Genomic DNA, 21,667 nt, shown 5'->3' with positions numbered 1-21,667 from the left:
GAAGACAACCGCGAGGCTGATATGGGCCTTGGTGAAAATTAGTTTGACACCCCTGGTTTAGCAGATACTTTTTGTGTGCATTTCATCCCCTCCTCACTTCTGTACAGCAGCTCATAGCAAGTATAATTCTACCAAATTTTCGTCCAAGCTTAAGACCTCACTTCATATTACATTATTACATATACATATTACAATTTTACTTCCAGTTCTGTTTTAATACAGCACCTTCACTATATCCTGACAGCAATTGCTCCTACAGCATAGTGTTTCAAATAAGTTTCTATTTAGGTTTTGACAATTGGTACAGTTTTCAAACTTACTCAGCTAATGTGCAAGGATTACCTTCTGAAAGAGTCTGTAAAGTGCTCCTGATTCCCTATAACTCCACCACAGGGGATACACTAGAAAACTTGCCCCCCACCCCGCAGAAAGTAATATGAGTGTGATGCATTCCAGATGTTCTGAGCCAGCAGAACATCTAAAGGAAATTATTGTTCATCTAAGGTATGTTGGACTAGGAGACTGGCTCTCCCAGCTCACCCTGGGAATAGGTTTGGCCCTAGTCTATAAAATGAGACCAGCTCGAATTGTGGGGTCACACCATAATATTCACAGGGTCTCATGTAAGAGAAACCCTATAGGAACTGCATACTGGCCACAAACAATTTGTAAGACCAAGTTCCTCACTACGGTACCATGAGCAGATTTAGGCTTTTGTACAAATGTTTTGAATACACATAGCAGAATTTCCCCTTGCATTATGCGTACTCTTCATGGGCTTTTTGCTTAGGTTTTCACTTAAATTACTGCAACGTTAGCATTGAACTAACCTATATACAGCCTTTCTGTGGTTTGAACTGAGCCTAACTTTCAAAGGTAAAATACCAGATACTTACGGGCAGTCCCTGAAGTCCTGCATCACCTGGAGCTCCAGGTTTTCCTGGTTCACCCTGCAAAACATGGTAAGTTGTAATTTATGCAAATCAAACAAAAGGGAAAATTTTATTTTTGGAACACAGAGCTGGAGTACTTTTGAATTTGTAGGATGGGAAAGTTCATTCAGTCACCCTAATAATGTGCATAAAGCCACAGGCAGCAGCACAATGAAAAGCCATAAATAAGTGAATAAATCTAGGGCACTACCAAGGCTCAGATATATGCCAACTGTGCCTTACTTTTGCTCCAGGCATTCCAGGGATCCCTTCCCGGCCATCAACTCCTGGTAAACCCTTGAAATTAAAAAAGAAAAAAAAAATATGTATTGTTGGAGAGCACTCTGGTATACAAATCAGCATGACATGAAGCAAATGAAGAAAAGAAATACTTACTGCCTCTCCTTTAGGCCCAGGGAGACCGTTTATTCCCCTTGTACCTTGAGGACCCTAAGAATAATAATAATAATAATATTTAAAAATGAAGATCAACACATTGAAATGACAGATCCAAAGGATGTGAACACATATGCAGACATGTTTTACTTTTAGAGTACCAATTATGCAGTACATTTATACGCTATAAATAACCAATATTTGCAAGTCAACACAAATTGAAGTTTGTCTATGCTTACCCTTTCTCCCTTTGGACCTGCTTCTCCCAGTGGACCTCTCTGTCCTTGATCCCCCTATAAGAAAAAAAATACATTATTTTAGTAATAAAACCAGAGGAAACTTACTTGTATTTATTAGCTAAAACCTCCAGTAAATAAACAACATCAACAAAAGTACAATTATAATTCACACTTGGTTAAAGCAGATACCTCTAACTCATAACTCATACTATATTTAAAAATGCAGTTTCATAAAACTGCATCTGGCAGCTACATTTAAAAAAAATACAGCTTAAGCCATCCCCCAGAAACCCAGGGATGGCTAAGCAAAGGATGTTGGACTCACTTCTTCAACCCATACAGTTACTGGCTATTCCAAGCATAAATTCCAGCTATGGGGTACAGGGAAAAGGGAAGAATTTTTTTTTTTTTTTAAAAGGCACTAAATGCCCTGCGCGGGTTTTGTTCTAATGAATGAATATTTTTCCAGCTTCGAATCTGAAAAATTCCAAGTCACTCTAATGCACAGTAGCATTCAGAACAAAGAGGTAATAATAACATAGTAAGAGGCTAAAATGTGTTAATCTATGCCACAGTTCTTTGATGACAGTAAAAGACCCTCGACATCACTGCTATATCATTTATTGACCCATCAAGAATCAATGCAACTGGATTAAACAGAGCCTTTTCTGATTCACAGCCACAAAGCTTTAGGACTTGGCATTTAACTGGATAGACCAACACACGCTCTACTTACAGGGGCACCAGGAAGACCTTGAGGACCAGGGTCACCATCAAGTCCACGAGCTCCCTACAAAACAAATAGATAACACAAGACATTAAAATGAAGTGCTGAAACACTAACAACTTATGATCCCTCCTGGTTTGCTGGCAACTGCAAATTCTCAACAGCTGAGTTTTTTTAATAGCTCTAATTAAAAAAAAAAAAAAGTTTAGCAAACTTTTTTTTTAATCTCCCTCGGGGTTTTTTTGTGCAATTATGAATTGTTACTCTGTAAGTAATTTTAAACAGAGGGAAAATAAGTTTTCAAAAAGATTTATAGAGAATAAGGAAGAACTTTGTCAAACAGATGTAGTAAATATTTCAAAGAGACAAAACAGCATAAAATGTAGGCAAATTACTATGAAGAATTATCTTCTATGAATTAGCAAATATGTCCAAGATGTTAGAAAAGATCACTTATGAGAAAATTCATAATCAGGACAATTTTGATGTTTTTCTGAATACAAGATGATCACAGAATAAGGTTTCTGTCATTTCATTTCTGGAGAAGGAGACAATGGCTTCATTGCTACATATTACTCCTTTCAGAAATTTTTACCATATAGATTTAGCAAGATCATAACAATAGAAATGTAACAGTCAGTTTTGAAATAACAGTTAGAAACACTTTGATAAAAAGCTGGAAAATTACCCAGCGAAGTCAGAGCTCATATAAACATGAATCCCACCAGCAGCAATTCAAGACACAAAATATGCAAAAACCAGAAAGAATGGAGAGAGAACAAACTCTCAATAAAAAAATCCTGACAAAAACTGGGACAGTGGAAACAAATGGCTTCAGGAAGATGCAAATCACAGGAGACACTACTTAATAAATTTTAGCTTTAAATAAAATATTCTATAGTTTAGAACTGCTATAACTTGGTATCTTGCTAACCACATACTTGCACACCTGCCAAACAAAGGTGTGAAAAGTATGTGTATTTCATTAATCAGAAGGACCAGGCTGCTTTTCTTCCTAATCAGAAGTACAGTAGCTATGGAAATACCACTGGTGGGAGAGAGAAAATACCAGGGGGGAAAAAAAAAAAAAAAAAAAAAAAAAGGATTAATTTAAATAAGCTTTAAAAACATTCAAGGGCATACTTTTTTTTGTCCAGGTCATTTTATGAATAGAAAGGTTAATACTCACTTTGGTACCTTTAGGTCCCATTATACCAGTTATACCTCGGATACCTAGGATGCCCTGAGAATGAAAAGTATATTCAAATTACACTTAAATCTTTTCATCTGAACTGTCCTAGTTTTCAGACAGAAGACTCAGTGTTCTACATGCTTTATTTATACTTATTTTACTATTTTCTTAGTATAAAAGGAAAAATCCAGCTACTTCTGCATTAGAATATTTCATTTATATGGTAATTTGATATTTTACTGATTTAAGACTTTTTAACAGAATAACAAAACTATCAGGTTAAATACTACCATGACAAATATGACTTAAGGACTGAAAAAGACCCACTGATTTCTCTTCTTGATTACCAGAGTTGAAGTATTCTCCCTGTGCGGCCTGTGTGAGAGGAACGCTTGAAGGCCAGATTTGCAAAAGTGCTAAATTGTCTTAAGTGGGGCACAGGACAGATGCAGGAGAAAGGTAATATCAGACTTCATAGAACTCTGGAGACAGGCAAAATTGGGCAAGGTTTTTGAGAATGCAAGTGCTAAGTTTATCTATCTGCCACACCTGAGAGGCTGGACTGAGGAGACATCCTGCTGCCACAGGATGTATCAGAACTGTCATCACTTCCCTTCAAAATACAGTCCCATGGGAAATTTGGCTTCAATTTTTCCTCTTCCTGAGAGAATGAAATTACATTACACATCTCCCCTCTGCAGAAAGAGTGCAAACCCTCAGCCATAACATGTTTGCCCTGAAACAAGAAGTATGCACTGCAGCTGTGTTAATAAACCAGCTGCAGGCACTTCAATACAGCACAGGCAAACCTACTCCTTGACCAGACTCTAGATGGGCAGCCCTTTTACTTGCTCCTTACGAAGTTAGATGAAAACTTGCACAGAACATTTAAAGTTTCGTCAGCCCAAAATATGAGAAAAATCTTGATAACACAACAGTGACTACAGCCACCCAGCAAGGGAGAGACCCACAGTCTAATCCTTGTTCCAAGATTAGATGGAACAAGGAGATGGAAGTAGGTGCATTGTAGTACTCACTGCTTACTATCAAACGCAAGACCTCTCCCAGAGGTGACTATCTTATGCAAGTCTTCGTGTCAGCGCATTACATAAAAGGGTTGGATTGCAGGTGCTGCTGTGGAGACTGCAGTCTGAATCCCTCCTATGGATCTGAGCCTTACATTCCTTTGTGTAAGAAACATGCAAGAAAATACAACAGAACCTACAGCCTCTCCACCTGTGCCTCTAAAACAGTGTCCTCTTTTCCATAGGTTGTCTATCTGACATCACTTTCTGTGCATTATGAATCCTACATTTTAATAAGCAACAATTATCTTAAAGCTTGTTTGTAAGGTCATCAACTGGTGAAACAGTGGAGTGATGCATTAAAAAAACAAACAAACCAAAAAAACAGGAAAGTAAATCTCTAACTGGTTTTTAATTCTATTGTTGTTTCACAGTAACAGAACTTTACCAAACTGAGTTAAATTAAGTGGCCCCCACAGGCCCTTCAGACAGCAGAAGCTGCATCATACACAAGTATTTTCTCTGCACCAGGGCCCCAGAACTAAGTTTTTCAGCATCAAACATAAGAAGAATTACACCCTTTCCTTTTCTTAAGTTTCTGTTCTTTCTTTATCTTTCTCTAGACTTAATCTGGAGGTTTTTGTTGTCTCATGTTTATAGAGAATTCCATAATTTAGGATTTCAATGTCATGTGCATGAAGGTAAGATCCTGTACAGTATCACATCTGGATACCAATGGCATTAAAGAAATAGTTTCACACCAATGATAAAAGCATAAGACTCCATCAGAAAATACATTATAGAAATTAAATGTGTTATGCCTATTTCTTTTACTTAGAATGACCTCTTTATTCAGTTCACTATTGCCTGTTCATCTGTGGTAACCATAAAAGCTCCTCACAAGGAAACAAGCTGAGGAGCTATGTGCCAGAAGAAAGAAGTCAGGTGAAGCAGGACAAGAAAACTAATTCCAAAATCATAGGCATGATCGAAGGCTGCTTCCTTGGCATGCAAAAAGAAAAAAAAAAAAAAGAAAAAAAAATCTGTTCTTCAGTGGCTATTACTTAATCCTCAAGTCTTAGCTAAGTCTGAATTCCACAGCTGACCATGTTTTGAGCAAACACTAGCTTTGCAAGGATGAAGTCAGAGTCATCAAAGCTACAGAAAGGAAGGCCCAGGAAAAACAAAACACAACACAGCTATTTGTATAATCTAAGCACAAAACAAAATTCAGAACATTTAATACTTTTTAAAGTAAGCATTTCCATAGAACTACTTAGAGCTTTGTGCCAAGCAATAATGTAGATTTTTGGAGGGACTCAAATATTAGAATCCTACTTTCACTCATAGACAATATGGCAGAATAAAGAGAAAGAAGCGTGGAGATTTTATAGTATCTGTTTTCTTAGAATAAGGAAAAAAATGACATAATAAAGCAAATGGGTAACACTGTTTAAGAGGAAATACTTTACTGGAGGGCCTTGAGCTCCCACTTCACCCATGGGTCCTTGGTCCCCTTCTTCACCCTGGAAAGCGAAAGGAATACATCTGTAGGTAAATCCAAACCACGCACATAGCTCCTTCATCACAGGAGGTACATTTACTACTTACAGTTTTCTGTCACCATGTCCTGCTTGAAGGAAATACAAATGAAATCACACTACTCCCTCAGAACATAGACAGATACTCATTTAGGTTCACATTCCATGCAACTATTAGAAAAAAGGATAATGTCAAGGCAACCTCAGTATAAAGAAGAATAATTATATTGACTCTTAAATTGTCATCCCTTTTTTCCTTGACTTTAATCCCTTTAGGTTTTTTTTGTTCTTTTAGACTAAATGTCTAATGGAGGTATATTCATATATGTGAATGGATTGGGCATGATGCTAGTACCTCTGCATCAGAATACCACATGGCACTTCAGAACTTGTGAAAATTGAAACAGTAAAATGCCTTATCTGGTCAAACCCCTATTTGATTAGATAATAACCTCTCTCATACAGTAACAGTGCATACTAATGGAATGACATTACTTACTGACAGTTTAATTTGCAAGAAGAGATTTTGGAGCATAAGACAACTGCTCAATATTCAGGGAAAAAAAAGGCAAGCTGTTTCTAATTAATTAATATTATTTTCAATACGCTTAGGAATAGAGAGCAGGAGTTTTCTTAAAGACTTTTCTCTGATTTTTTTCCTTCGGTACTGACGCATGGACCAAGGCATCTTCTCAACTTTTCTTACAGATATTTCAACATTAAACCAGGTTAATTAAAATGAAACACCTTAAAAGAGTTCACTTTTCAGTTTTCAAGCTGAGTCAAACTTTGCCTCTCTACTATAGTTATAGTCTTTCTTCACCTGTGAGCTTGTACTGTGTCCTCTACCTATCAAATACGTTTTTCCCTCTATTCCTCCTGTTACTACTCATCTGTGCCACCGAGCAATTTACTTGGTAAATCCATGGAATTCTTTTGCATGTAAATGTTTGGAAGTTTTTCATTTAATAATTACTTCAATGGTTGCCATAAGTTCCATAAAAATTAAATTGAACAATCAAAATAAAAAGCAAAAGGAGTATGACTTCTGCATTATAATAAATACAGAGTAGAGGTGAATGAAGAAGAGAGATACATCTTTGGTTACTCTGGAGCATTATGATGTGTAGCACATTTTCATGTACTCTAGTAAAAAAATTAATAGTTCTAACAAAACATAGTTTTTGAAGAAGAGGCTAAATTACTATTAGCTTGCTAAACACAACTGCAGCTTTTCCTCTTTTTTTTTTTTTTCTTACCTTATAACCTTGCTTTCCTGGTTCACCAGGCTCTCCTTTTGAACCTTTCTGTCCCTAAAATAAATAGAAAAAGCAAAATAAACAAATAAAGATATTAATAAAAATTAAAATACTGAGTTTTGCAAAACAGACAGAGATTCCCCAGAACTCTCTTGCTATTCTCTCTGCAAATCCCATTCACCAATGCTTCCTCACCTCTCTACTTTACACCACATACTAAGTATCATAGAATCATTTTGGTTGGACGACACCCTCAAGATCATTGAGTCCAACCATGACATAATTCTGGCACTAAACCACATCCCTAAAAACCTCATCTGCACATCTTTTAACCAACTCCAGGGATGGCAATTCCACCACTTCCCTGAGAAGCCTGTTCCACTGCTTCACAACCCTTTCCGTGAAGAGATGTTTCCTAATAACCAATCTAAATCTTCCCTGGACAACTTGAGGCCATTTCTTCTCATCCTATCATTTGTTACTTGGGAGAAAAGACCAACACCCTCCATGCTACAACTTCCTTTCAGGTAGTTGTAGACAGTGATAAGGTCTCCCCTCAGCATCCTTTCCTCCAGGCTGAACAGCCCCCGTTCCCTCAGCCGCCCCTCCTAAGACTTGTGCTCCAGGCTCCTCACCAGCTTTGTTGCCCTTCTCTGAACTTGCTCCAGCACCTCAATTTCTTTCTTGTAGTGAGGGGCCCAAAACTGAACACAAGATTCAAGGTGGGGCCTCACCAGCACTGAGTACAGTGGCACAATCACTTTTCTAGTCCTGCTGGCCACACTATTCCTGATACAAGATAGGATGCTGTTGGCCTTTTTGGCCACCTGGGGACAATGCTGGCTCATGTTCAGCCGGCTGTCAACCAAAACCCCAGGTCCTTTTCCACCAGGCAGTTTTCCAGCCACTCTTCCCTGAGCCTGTAGTGCTGCCTGGGGTTGTTATGATCCAAGTGCGGGACCCGGCACTTGGCCTTGTTGAACCTCATACAATTCACAGACTACAAATGGTCCAGAAAGAGAATGAAGAAATCCTTCACATGCTCTAATCCTTTCAGTAGCCTGCATAAATTTTACACTGAAGATTACAGCAGCAGTAAGAGATTTCTACAAAGAGAGGTTGTTTTGACAGTCAAGAGTTGAAATAACCCTAAGCATCCACACTGATGCAATGTTTTCTGAAATTAACAGTGAACTTCCCTTCTGTCAAACCAGCAATTACCATCCCTAGTGTTTTGAGACAGCATCTCTGTAAGGAATGCTTGAACAAACCAACTGTCCTACCTTCATTCCCATTAAGCCAGCATGTCCTGGGCGGCCAGGTGGACAAGCATTAGGACACTGTAAAAGGATCCACATAGTTAGTACCACAGAGTTTGAATAATGTTGTCTGAGATTATTTAAAAAAAAAAAAAAAAAAGTGGACAGCTATCTTACCAATGGGTCACCATCTTGCAGGCCAATTGTTCCCTAAATTAAATTAAATTAATCAAAGTTAGTAAAAGAGAAATAACCAGACCTGACTCATTAGACAAGGTAGCCATTAGATAAAACAGAAAATACTGTTATCTAAAGCTGGAATCAAAAGTATAATTAACCAAAAGATTTCTGACATGAAAAACAGAACTGAAGACCATTTCTGTAATAAAGATAACTTTTACTTTTTCAACTTACTGCCATCCAGCAAAAGATTCAGATCTTTACAGAGAACAACAGAAGTATTAGTAGACAAGTGAGAAGACTGTCAGTTAATGGAATTGCAATAAACTAGACCTCAGTGTACAATGACATGGACTCAGTGGGGAGAAGCCATTCCTCACATTAAATCAAATACTTGATGGAAGCTAATGGGAGGCTTATGAGGCACAACAGGGAGAAATATAATTTCGCAGCAGCAACTGGATTCTTTAAAGTCCAGTGAGACTGAGCACACAGTTTCAGAAAGAAGCACAGGGGAGATTAAGTAATGAACTGATCTCCTCTTATAGAGAAGGATTAAAAAAATGAAAAAGCTAAGGGTATGTTTAGGTCCATAATGTCATCAACTGGAGCGGGATTGTGGCACTTCAGAAATCTAAAAAGTATAAAACTGTCAAAAAGTAGAAGTAGCATATGCCACTACTGAGAATTCCTTTTTACTTATTTCATCAATATTCCTCTCTATGATACCATTCACATTTTTTACAATTCCTCTGCCAATTCTCTGGCAACTTTCATGAAAAAAAGAAACATGGATAAGTAAAGCATATAGATTTAGGGTCTGTCCATCAGAGGAACAGTACAGCTTTAAAAAGATATTAGTATGACATGCGTTTCCCAGCAGTTTGCATTTCACAGCACCCAGCCTCTGATGTGTCTGGCAAATGCTCCATTTGATCTCTCTGGGCAGGTAAATAGCCGCAAGACAAAGGCATAACACACATTCCTCCTCCCAAGGGGCTCAAAGAAGATAACCATTCCCCTAGAGAGGAAAAGCACTGGTATAAAGTTTTTTTATATCCCTTGCAAGTAGCAGGCCTGGTTGCAAAAAAGACATTAGAACTTAACCCACCTGGGAGCATATATTTCTTGCTCGTGAGCCAAATATTAACTTTTTCTCCTCTTAATAAAGAAAAGAGTACCTCTGCTGAAATACTACTGGTGAGGTCCAACAAAGACTACATTTACAGTAATATTATAATACACAGGGAAGTTTAAAACCTGTAAAAGTTACAGTTTAAGACCATTTGCAAAAATGGGAAAACGTCATGACAGAAATTACACAGTTTGCATTTCAAACTATCTTTTATAACCATGAAGGCTAGAAACTCTCTAAGTGGAAGACTGAATGTTGATATGATTAAATGAGTTGTATCTCAGGCTTTGAACACAAGCCTCTAGACAATAGGAATAAACATAGCCTGCTGAAATCCTGAAGTCAGTATTCAGCTGTAGGACTTGAGGAGGAGTTTTGTTCAAGCACCAACAATTTATAATTCAGACATTAGCACCTATTAAAGTCAATCACTTACTGGAGGGCCTGGTGGTCCTGGTGGCCCTGGTGGCCCTCTTTTTCCTGGATCTCCCTAAAAAAAGGGTAATATAATTTTGTTGATTCATAGTAATAATGTCAACCATAAGTTACGTATTCATACAACACAATAACAGTGAGAAACTAAGTAGCTACAGAAGGACAGGCTAGGTAGCCAATTAAAACATAAACCCACAACACAAGTCCCACAGTAGCATGGGAAAAGTGATTTTTTTAGTAGAATGGGAGCCATGTTGTGGAATAAGAGCCACATAAAAACCCAATAAATTTTCAGATTCTTTAAAAAGCTGAAACAACTGAACACAGGATTATCTATGCACTCCTCTGTCTCATAACTGCTAATTAAGCTCTGAATTAAAAGAATCCTAGTAACTGGCAAAAATGTCCAAATAGCAGAGAGAAAAAGAATCCCCTTTTTCAGAGCCCAAGATGAATTTATCAAGTCAGAATCTTCTCCTGTTTGTGAAGTTTTGATGTCCAGTGCTTTCGGAAGACAACACAGAACCTCTGCAAATTATTTTTTCTGAATGTTTTTAATGTAAATAAATATAATATTCTGACAGGAATCACCTTTTAACTTAATACTGTTATTTCCATATTGTCTTTGATATGTTATTAAATCATACAGGAAATTAAGAAGATGCACATAGAAAAAATGTTCAGTAATTCTCACAATGTGTTAGTTATAGAGCCATATCTTTAAAAACACTAAAAAGGAATATTTCTTTCCCACACAAGGTATAATTACATTGTTGGACTCATTAGCACAACGTGTTGTGGAGGCTCATGATATAAAGGGATTCAAAAAGGGACTGACTACATTAACGGAGGATCAGCTCACGTACAGCTTTTGAATAAAGCAGCACAGATGCAATTTCTGATTCAGGCTGTTTCTGAACTGCCAAGTGCCAGAATGTGGAACAGTATGACAGAAAAATGTCATTTCACCAATAGCCCATACACTGCCCTAGGTACCCATTATTGCCCTTGCTACAGACATGGCAGTGAGCTGGATGCATCATCTTCTGAAACAAATTGGCAGTTTTTAATATTTCTATATTAATTTATGTGACTGAGCACAACACACAGGGAGAGGTATGCATTTAAAAGTAGGCTTCCTTAAAGAAAATTTTTATGCTATTTCAGATTTCAAGTAAAAAAATAACATTTGGTTTCAATTTGCATTTCAGTGGTAAAATATGGAGTCAAAATATGACCACGTGCTGAAACTGAGTGCACAGTGTAACGGTAATGTCAGTAGATGGAGTCATACTTAAAATGAGACTAAGAAGAAATACTGAATTGCCATGCACACTGATATGCAAATGGAAAACAGAAATAGCATGTGGTCATGTACCATAACGTGTATGTGAGAAGGAGGAGTAACATAATGTTCAGATTTACATTTCCTGTATTTCTGACAGGTTTGCTGTTCAATTTTAGCTTTCCTTGAGTAAGAGGGGAAGTAGAGTATGGGACACTATACGAAGCATTTAATTCTAACCTAATGGGTATTCCTGACTTCATGCTATTAATTGTTCCTTATTTCTGATGAGCTTCAAACACAATCTTTCCTCTACCAGTGATCACTGTAGAGGAAAAAAATATGTTTTCAAGTGCGGTTATGATCCAAATAGTGTTTAAATGGCACAGTAATTATTCATTTTTTCTATAAGTACCTTCTAGTAATTGAATAAACCTACATTTTTAGCAAACATGGTAGTACTTACAGGTGGACCAGCATGACCCACTTCCCCAGGAAGTCCTGCTGCACCAGCTGGACCCTGTAACAACCAAGTTAAAAAGTATTTTTAGACCATACAATACTTCTATAACAAGCATCCAAGGGGTGAAACTTAACTCTCTGAAACAACCAACTATGACATCAGACACCAGTATTCCTACCCCATATACCACAGGCGTAAGTAACCTCCATAGTAGCTGAAGAAAGCACACATAATAGACCTAAAACATCAGGATTAAAAGTCTCTTTTGTCACTGAATTGCTTTTTATTATAGTATAATAGCTTTATTGAATATTTAAACAGATTCATTAATCAGTATATTTATGAATTGTAAAATTGATACTTACAGGTGGTCCAAGAAGCCCCTTGCCCTGTGAAAGATGAAAAAAAGAGGTCAGAAATGTGAGGAAGGTTCCACACCTAGTCAGGCTGTTTGCCAAGAATGGAGTATTTGGGATAAAAAATTACAAAAATCACGATGTTTGATTCTGCAAAATCACTTTGAAAACATGTTTAACTAATGCTAAATATCAATTTTATTATTAGGTAATCAGTTTCAGGAGAAAAAATAAATTATTTATTAAGTTGCCTTGCAGTAGCATTTATTTACACATATTTACAAACACATATACTTCCACGAAGGAATGAAGACATTAAAGCCTTTGGGTTTAGCTAATTATCAAGTACCATGATAAAAACATCTATTCTATAATTTCTTTCTAACAGTGCATTTAAACTGATAATAAAAGAGGTCCTTTTTAGTGGGTTTTTGGGAGTTTGTTTTGGTTTGGTTTTTTTTTGCCAATGCTTCCCTGAGGTGTAAATCCATTAAACTAGAGCTTTTTGATAATCAGAAAGAACACCAAACTGTTCTTGTTTATATTTTCCATTAGTATTTCTCTGAATCATTCAATGAGAAGTGTCCAAGACTTAAATGTGTTTCTGCCTATTTGGATAATACACTTCCTCCAAGAAAACAATTCCCTCAGTCTTGCATTGCTAAAGCAAATGGATAATTTTATGGAGAACAGTGTCAGTGATGTGTATGAAACACTGGCATATAAAATCACAAACCTCTTTAGGAGATTTGAAGTAATAAAGCATCCAGGCTGAGCAAAGCTTAAAAGTCACATAACATCACACCAGGATTGTATCTGCAAGGTTGTCTTTAGAAAACCTGGTATAACACCAGGAAAATTTCATGCATTTATCAGAGTTCTTCCATTTTAATCATTTAATACACAGCAGAAAGTAAAGTTTTCCATCTTGCATAACCTACATAATTCCTTTGCTATTACTTAATGTTCCTTGGCTGTATTTCATTGTATGTCTATATTTTACTACAAAAATTAAACTTTCATTGCACTACATATCTGATATTATAATACCATCAGCCTCTGAAAGAGATGCCAACTACCTGCAGGATCTCATGGGAGTACCCCTTGCTAATCTGCTCCTAGCAGTGGCAGGGAACATCAGTGATACCAAAAGAAACAGCTACAGCTCCTGTGTCCAGCCCACACACGGGCCCAGGAGAATCCATTCCCCTCCTGTTCCCAGTCCGTTGCATCCCCTCACCAGCCTAATTAGGACTCCAAACAGCAGGGGCTGTACCCCAGCAATCCATGCCTCTCCCTCACCCGGCTACTCCAGTCTTCTGGCCATGAACTCCCTGCAAGCAGACCAACTCGTGGAGCTGAGAGCTCCAGGGCAATCGTCCAGTGAGGACTGTTAGGGAATAGACTGCCCTAGCTTGTTGAATTATTTGGTATACTGCTTCTAATAGAATTTGTTTAGAAACTACTTCTACAGAACTTGCTTACCATAAGTAAATTTGCTTAGTATAACTTCTGCAAGCTATGAACCTTTGAACTTTCTGCTTTGTTAAGCAAAAAAGGCCTCAGAGTCTTCAAGCTAGAAGATAAGGGGAGCTGCGTCTCTGGAGATAAATAAAGGAACAGAATGGTGTCTAACAGAATAATGTTTTGGGTATTACCAAAAACTTATTTTCTCCAGTTGCAGGTGCAAAATAGCAACTGAAGGTCAGAGCTGTAATTGACAGCCCACCTGACAAAAAAGAAGAGATCCAATGAAGAACAGGGAGACCCCAGACTCTAATTCTGCAATTGGTCTGGCGCAACGCACGGCAGGTGGGGACTTGGATTGTGGGGGTACAATTTTCTCCAGTTTTTTTCTGCTGTGGGTCCTTCTTCAGGAGGCACCCAGCTTCAGCTGCTCAATGCTGCACTTTGCAAATAAAGTATTTATTTAAGAAGAATGTCTGGAATCCATGTCTGAGTCTCTGCAGCAGGAAGCCTAAGGAAAAGGAACTTCTCTAATAGGACCTACACAGAGCAGTTAATGATCCCATCCAGCTGCCCATGTTCCCCTCTCTGCCCGTGTCCTAAAGGAGAAGCCTCTCCACACAGCCTGGGACTGCAGCCTTAGGTTCCCAGATACCTGCTGCCTGCTTTGGAGGTGTTTATCTGACCCACAGAGCATGTGGAGTGTGGGGGCATGGGCAGGACCCCATCTGTAACCACCTGGACCAGGGACACTCACCCTGTAGATCTGGTTAGTACCTCCCATTGTCAGCACGGACCCACTGCCATCCACCACAAAGAGTCACATACCAGTATTTGTATGTGTACCCTGTGCTGGAAGCTGTGCTTTAGTAGACCTTACAATATTTTCAATTTCTCTATCACTAAATACATACAATCCTACCCGTATGTCAGATCTGTAAAACACCAGCAATATATCATCTAATAGAAAAGTTAGAGGGAACTTAGCAGAGAGAATGGGCTGAAGGGTGCAACATATACACTGAATGTAGCAACCCCAGGTCCAGTTTTACCAGGGCCAGATCAGAGACATCAGTGTATTTAGTGGTAAATTACTTGAATTAATCAGAAGTATTATACTAATTTTCTAAATCTATCATTTGAGAGACTATCCACAAAAGAAATGAGATAAAGAGAATAAATTAAAAATAAATTATGAAGCAGAAAAAAATAGAGGAAAGAGAGAGTAAAAAAAGATAACTGAAGATCACCAGAATACATTCTGGGGACGAATGGGAGACAGAAGCAGAAAATCAAATTATGTATATAAAACTTTAGATACTTAATATTTATTCTTTTGGTTACCCTTAAGTCCTAACGTGGCCAATAAATTCCACTAGATGAGCTTGTAAAACAGTAATAACAATTTAAAACTAATTAATGTTGTAGCCAAGGCTTCTGACTGTTTACACTGAGCATTTTAACAACTTAAGCAAGGTTTTTTGTGACAAATGAAGTCTTTGGACAATCATCCAGAGACTACTCCACTTCCAAAAGGCAACTAAGTGAATTCAAAGCAGTGCATAATTACACCAAAATACCACTGTGTTTCTGGAAAAGGAGGTCTCAAGGATCAAACCAAGGACCTGCCAAGGTTAAGCAGTCCCATTACTTTACACTTGTAGTAAGAACTTATCAAAGAATCTCTGAATCTGAGAATTAGAACCATCACACTCCAGCACTACCGCTTTTACACTTTTTTTTCCCCAGATTTCATTACTCTAAATTTAATTTCACTAAAGGAGACATGACCTGTATTGGCCATTTTGAAAAACTTCACTAACTGCTCTATTTCTTCAGCAGCTTAATGCCATTCATCAAAAGGAAAACCTGTATAAATGGAATTTCCCCAAGAGCTTTATTTTGGGCATTAATCTTTCCATATGGATTCGGCATATATGGGTTAACAACCAAGGAGCTAAAAAATTAATCCCTAGGCTTCTTCCAAAAATGTGAGCTCTAAGGATTAATCTTAACCTTAATAATTAGAAGGGTCATGACACAAGATGACTAAGTATATCCATCTTTTCTTTACCTTTAAATAACTAAGAATTCTCACTTCCTCATAAAAAAAATATTCCTGCAGATTCACCCTTAAATACAAGGTCCAGTTGCTTATTAAGCAGAGGCAGAACAACTCCAAAGGCAATCCCTATTGGAGTGCACTTAAGCATTATCACCTTAAGACTGAAAGACTCAGGGTAAACAAAAAATCACTAAACTTCAAACAAAGGTGCAAAATCTCATCAGATTTATTGCTTTTACAGTCTCAAAATATAGTCACAAAAGTCCCAAATCAGTTAAGCACTGCTCTGAATGGGATCAGCATTCTACCTTGACAAGTTGGTCCAGTTTGCTGCTTTCCCATAGTAACATCTCTACTTCTAAGTTGAGATTAACCCTCTTTATACGTATTTAATATACCCATTTTTTTATGAAGGCCCTTAAATTATTCGTTCTCACATTAGTTTGTTAATGTTGAAGTAAACTCACGCCTATTTTTGCTAAGTCAGTTTTTATTTCAGTTGGCAAGCTAAAATACCACAGTATTTTAACCTAGTATTTCAGCAATTCAGTTTTAATTCCCTGATTTTTCCTCTCCCATAGTACTTCTTTTCAGGTACACTTTTCTCATATCATCTGATTAACATATTTGAAAAAGTTAAGTGATATTTTCATCCTGGATACACATTTTAAAATGCATTGCAAATGACCCAGAAATTATTTTCCCATCTATTTGAAAGGAAACAAACAAACAAACAACAAACAAACAAAACCAAAGATGCTTGAATCCCTAACAGAAAAAATGTAGGGCTTTCAGTCTACATAGAAGCTACATCAGTTCTGCTAATTTTGTGACTCAATTCAGTTCATATAATGAGTCTACAGATTGAGCAGCCATTATAAAAGTATTACCTCTTTTCCAAATTTTTAGGTAAGAAAAAGCATCCATGAAAATTAAATGCAAAAGTCCACATAGAATGATTCATCTTGAGTTTGAACATGTCTATAATGCAATATCTTCAAGAATAACACTATAATTTCCCCCCTGGCCTAACATCAAAATGGTTGTTTAATATAAATTTAATTAGTTAATGGGACAGGGTCAAAAATACAAAGATATAGTCAAAGATACAGAATTTCATGGCAAGTAGTGCTGTATCAAAATACAATGCCTCTTCTATTTAATTATGTTAATTCATCCAATATTTATCTAATTCTTAATTAAATTTTAATTATGTGCAGCCCTATTACAATTTCAAGTTAGTCATCTTGTTCCATTACTCATTTTCCTTTAGTTTTTTCCTGGTTTCTTATACAATCTAAGCTTCTGCATCCCAACCATCAGTCACCTCTTCAACCCTGTAAGATTCCTAAAATTCACATTTATTTTCAGCCCCAAAAGATGGATATTAAATGCATCTGCTTGCCAAGTGGAACAGTACTCTTCACATGTCTTTTCTCATATTTTGTCTTGTTTTCATATGGAACAGCACAGGAAGGCCAATATAACATTTACACTTCAGTGACCCAATTTAAACACATGGCAAGGAGCTGAAACAAAAATAACTGTAGACTTATTTATGCAAATAAAACATGAGCTCTCCCACCTCTACAGCATTTTCACAAAGAGATGGAAAACAAAGTTAAGTGTCCAAAACTTGTGACCACATCACACACAGTGCTTTTCTATAGCATACAAACCAAACATCCTTTCAGTAATACCTGCACACTTTGATATAAAGGCAAAAAGGTTCCTTAATATAGTACTTTAGTATCTCATGAGTTCTTTGAAACCTCAGAAATAGTTTCTGGCTCTTCTTCACTACATTTAATGGAAAGAATTCTTCATACTGATCTTAAGGTCTTAAAAGCCTCTTCATATACTAAATGTATTACTCACCGGCAATCCACGAGCACCTGGCAGTCCTGGCTCACCCTTTAAAAGACAAAAATTGAATTTTTCAAGAGGCATTAGCATAAAGTTTTGTAAACAACATACAGGAAGATGCCCTCATCTTTTGGAGGGTATCATTTAGTGTACATATTCTGCAAAGTACTATTCAATTTTTAAGGCTATGTTGGTTTCAGTGAGACTTGATAGAAAGGAAAAACTTTCTCAATATTAAAAATCTATAGCCTCAAGCGTTTTTTTTTTCCCCAAAAAGAACCCACCAAACAACTCAGACATTTTGGTTACTCTGACTTCTGATGTGTATTTCATGTCTCTGATTGCTGATAAAGTCAAGTTTCACTGTACAGGTTCCCACTGGGTGTTACTATGACATAATTACGTTACAAGATGCAAAGAGCCTCACCATTACTGAAGATGCTCAACATTAATGTCACCAATGTAACCCCACCATTCCTTACTGCTGCCTGGGGAATGGAAGTTGCTTTGTACTATGTGAAAAGGGCCCAGTGTGTCTCTATTCTATAGATGTTTTAATACTGTAAGAAATGCTGCAGCACTGCATTAGTTGCTTAGAGACAAAAAAAAAAAAATCTTGCTTAAAAAAATAAAAGAACACACATAGTTTCATGCATAATTTTGTTCTTACTTTCTGTCCTTTTGGTCCCGGGGCTCCACGTGAGCCATCAGGTCCTGTGAGTCCCTTTGGAAGCAACATATAAAATGTTAATGCAAAGGCTACGTGGTTTTCTTAATCACAGCAGAAAACATTCTAAAAGATAGAATAATGAAGCTATCAAATGAGATCAGTAGCTGCAGGAGAGTTACAATTCAGATGCCTATTTACACGCACTGATAAAACTGCCCAAGCTCAAAGTACTAGCTTCTGGTGACGAACATCGGTGCCTGTGATATCTATCCTTCAAAAATTATTCAGTTAAATCATAATTAAAATAAATGAGATCTCACAGGAAAAGAAAAAAGTTAGTTTTTGAACCATACTTGTTCAGATGGTTAAAATTAAAAAGCAGCCATGTTATTATAACTATGAATTTATTTGGAGTTCTTTTGTTTTCTTTTGTTTCCAAATTTTTAACCATCTTACATGGCTTCAAAATTCCCAGATATTAATAAGAAAAGCCTTGTTTTCTCTGATAATTTGCTTTCAAAAGCTTACACGATCATTACAAGCAATTACTGTACAGTATCTTTACTCAGTCTATTAAACCTGACATTGAAATAGTTTGTGAAAAAAAAATGAGATTTAAGAAGTCAGAACTGCCTCACCAATTAAACATGTAAGAAGTTATTATAAATCTAAAACCCCAATTAAAAGCTGAATGCACAGTGGGAGTACAAAAAAGTCCCATGTTTTGTCTTCAAGTGAAAAAAAAAAAAAAAAAGGCAGGCTCAGCATTCCAGAACACAGTTTTCTAGTACTACAGTTTCACTCATCCACTAATATGCAGGAATTCGCAAGTGTGAACAAATATCAAAAGCTGAGTTTAAAACATTATGTTTTACATGATTGTGTTACCATGAATTCTGGCAAAGAAAGCAAAACCATGCCTTAAGCGAAAATCAGAAGAAGCCGTTATTTTTTAAAAATCTGCTTATGAGTTTTTGACATGTAAAAATGGGTTGTGGTTTTGTATTATTTTCAGGAGAAAAAGAAGTAGTATGATGTACCATGCAAGGCAAGACCATTTCCTCTTACAGATCTGAAATTCAAACAGTTTAACTAAAGACTCTTCCAGCTCCACATCCACTGAACTTCTGTTCAAAAGCAAACTAAAAATTAACCTCTAACAGTATTGCAATCTTTAATAAATATTAGGCTTTTTCACTTACATAAATTGCAATATTCTCTAATAAACCAGTTTGTTGTATATAGTCTTTATTTTTTATGTTTTAAATTATAAAAGTATTCTACCACTTACGTAAATTAGACATAAGCTTGCCTACCTCCTGGCATAAGATCTAAGTACTAATGCAATAATCTTGCTTCATAGCAAGACATGCTTTCAAACACTGCTCTCAAGAGAAATATCAAAGAGTTTCCCAAAAATGTATGAAGTTGTTTTTTATTTCCACTAATTTATTCAAGAGACACAACCTAACAGGCCATCAACACCAGATGATGTTGAACTTTATTCTTCTATATTATTCTCCACAGAGAAAGGAAGATACATCAGCAGGTGCAGGCTCTGCGGTGGCTGAAGTCTGGGAGGTTGTTTATTTGGTTTTTTAGTAACGTTTCACCGTAACATCAGGTCTATAGGGCTGGTCTAATTTTTTTCTTTTTCGCATTTTCTCCATTTTAGGCAATGAGGGCTAAACCCCCTCCACACACCCTTTCAGGCATCAACCACCGCAGGCCCAGAGGAGGCCAGCTGCCTCACTGGCAGCTGTGAGAAAGCCAGAGACTTCAAAAGGAGGTCATGCATCTACAGAAACAGATTAAAACCAGGTATTTTTCTTAGAAAAGGAAAAATAAAAGGAAGAGGAAATTCCAGAAAATCAAGTGTACTCACATCAGCTCCCGGCTCTCCAGGCAGGCCAGGGGATCCAGGTTTGCCTGCATCCCCATCTGGACCCTTCAGGATTTAAATGGACAGTTAAACATGTTTCAGAGAGGGAAGTGGAAACAAAACTCAAAAACTCATGGGATCAAATGCAAAGTAGCTGAAATCACCTACCGGTGGACCTGGGGGGCCATTCGGACCTCTCTCTCCCTAACAAGATATGAATAAGAAGGTATTAGTCAGAGTTACGGTGACCTTTCATGATCCCTCATGAAAAACACTGATTTACAGATTATCAAGAATAATGCTAAACTGATTTTACTGTAGGAAATTAATATTAAACCCACATGATCTCTGTTACAGGCTAACAGAAATAATCACAGAAACTTCTGACAGGAACTGGGGGAAAATACATGGTAGCTCCTATTGGGAACGACACCACAAAACCTTATCATGCCTTAGTATGAGCGATACTACATAATCCCTTTTCAGCTCAGAATTATAAAAGCTCTACACCCCATTTAAGGCAAACAATCATAGCATATGATGCTGATTACATAAAATAAATAATCCTGTTTTTTTCATATCTGAGATAATCTGAAAGGCCACCTGCTCCCCTCAACCCATCCTGCTATGGAGTGTGAGCCTCATCAATTCCTACATGGATCTGCAGCCAAATCCAAACTCCTTGGGGTCAAATGCTGACCATGAGGACAATGCAGGTACAGCTCCAGGCATTTCCTAAGCAAAGCATGGGAAACACTTACATCGATGCCATCAATACCGGGAACTCCTGGTGGCCCCGGTGGACCTGGCGGGCCTGGTGGACCAGGGAGACCTCTCTGACAAGGAGTAAAAAAAGAAAAAGGAGCAATTAGATCCTGGCAAACCTGCAAGAATCAGTGCAAGGGGACTGGCACAATGAGAGGTGGCTTCTACAAGTCAATCAGGAGGTCACAGTTGTGATGAGGAGCCGTGTCCTCACTCCACGCATGTCAGAACCCACAGACCCTATATCCCACCCTAGCTGTCGCTGCGATGACCAGCAACACTCCCCTCATGGGCAGAATGGGGATGAAGTGTTCAACCCCCCTCCCCAGGCCTGGCAATGCTGGCAGGGCCAGGGCAAGGTGGAGGGGGATCGACCCCCTGCCCCAGCAGGATCTGAACATGGTATGAACACAACAGGCTGGCAGAAATAAGGAGCGATCTTTGCGAATCAAACACTGAAATCCACCAAGCTACTCTAATTACTCATTCAGCTGACACAAAGGATACAGTCTTCCTAAGAGTTTGTGC

General features: G+C 37.6%; 1 protein-coding gene across 1 annotated transcript in view; it reads right to left on the bottom strand.

Moving 5' to 3' along the window:
- The window catches only part of COL9A1 (collagen type IX alpha 1 chain), a gene marked incomplete at both ends in the record, with an annotated part of 67,663 nt that overhangs the window by 25,828 nt on the left and 20,168 nt on the right, over positions 1-21,667 (bottom strand). Inside the window, 18 exons of the mRNA XM_082048648.1 lie at positions 897-950; positions 1,176-1,229; positions 1,329-1,382; positions 1,568-1,621; positions 2,304-2,357; positions 3,484-3,537; positions 5,984-6,037; positions 7,312-7,365; positions 8,595-8,651; positions 8,748-8,780; positions 10,322-10,375; positions 12,072-12,125; positions 12,434-12,457; positions 17,835-17,870; positions 18,493-18,546; positions 20,378-20,440; positions 20,543-20,578; positions 21,136-21,210. Of these exons, the coding sequence (XP_081904774.1) occupies positions 897-950; positions 1,176-1,229; positions 1,329-1,382; positions 1,568-1,621; positions 2,304-2,357; positions 3,484-3,537; positions 5,984-6,037; positions 7,312-7,365; positions 8,595-8,651; positions 8,748-8,780; positions 10,322-10,375; positions 12,072-12,125; positions 12,434-12,457; positions 17,835-17,870; positions 18,493-18,546; positions 20,378-20,440; positions 20,543-20,578; positions 21,136-21,210 (918 nt within the window). The remainder of the gene's footprint in view (positions 1-896; positions 951-1,175; positions 1,230-1,328; positions 1,383-1,567; positions 1,622-2,303; positions 2,358-3,483; positions 3,538-5,983; positions 6,038-7,311; positions 7,366-8,594; positions 8,652-8,747; positions 8,781-10,321; positions 10,376-12,071; positions 12,126-12,433; positions 12,458-17,834; positions 17,871-18,492; positions 18,547-20,377; positions 20,441-20,542; positions 20,579-21,135; positions 21,211-21,667) is intronic.

The sequence above is a fragment of the Streptopelia decaocto genome (genome assembly GCF_964273445.1).
Source record: "Streptopelia decaocto genome assembly, chromosome: 3".
Taxonomy (NCBI): domain Eukaryota; kingdom Metazoa; phylum Chordata; class Aves; order Columbiformes; family Columbidae; genus Streptopelia; species Streptopelia decaocto.
The sequence above is the reverse complement of the archived record's forward strand: the minus strand, read 5'-3'. Positions and strand labels throughout refer to the sequence as shown.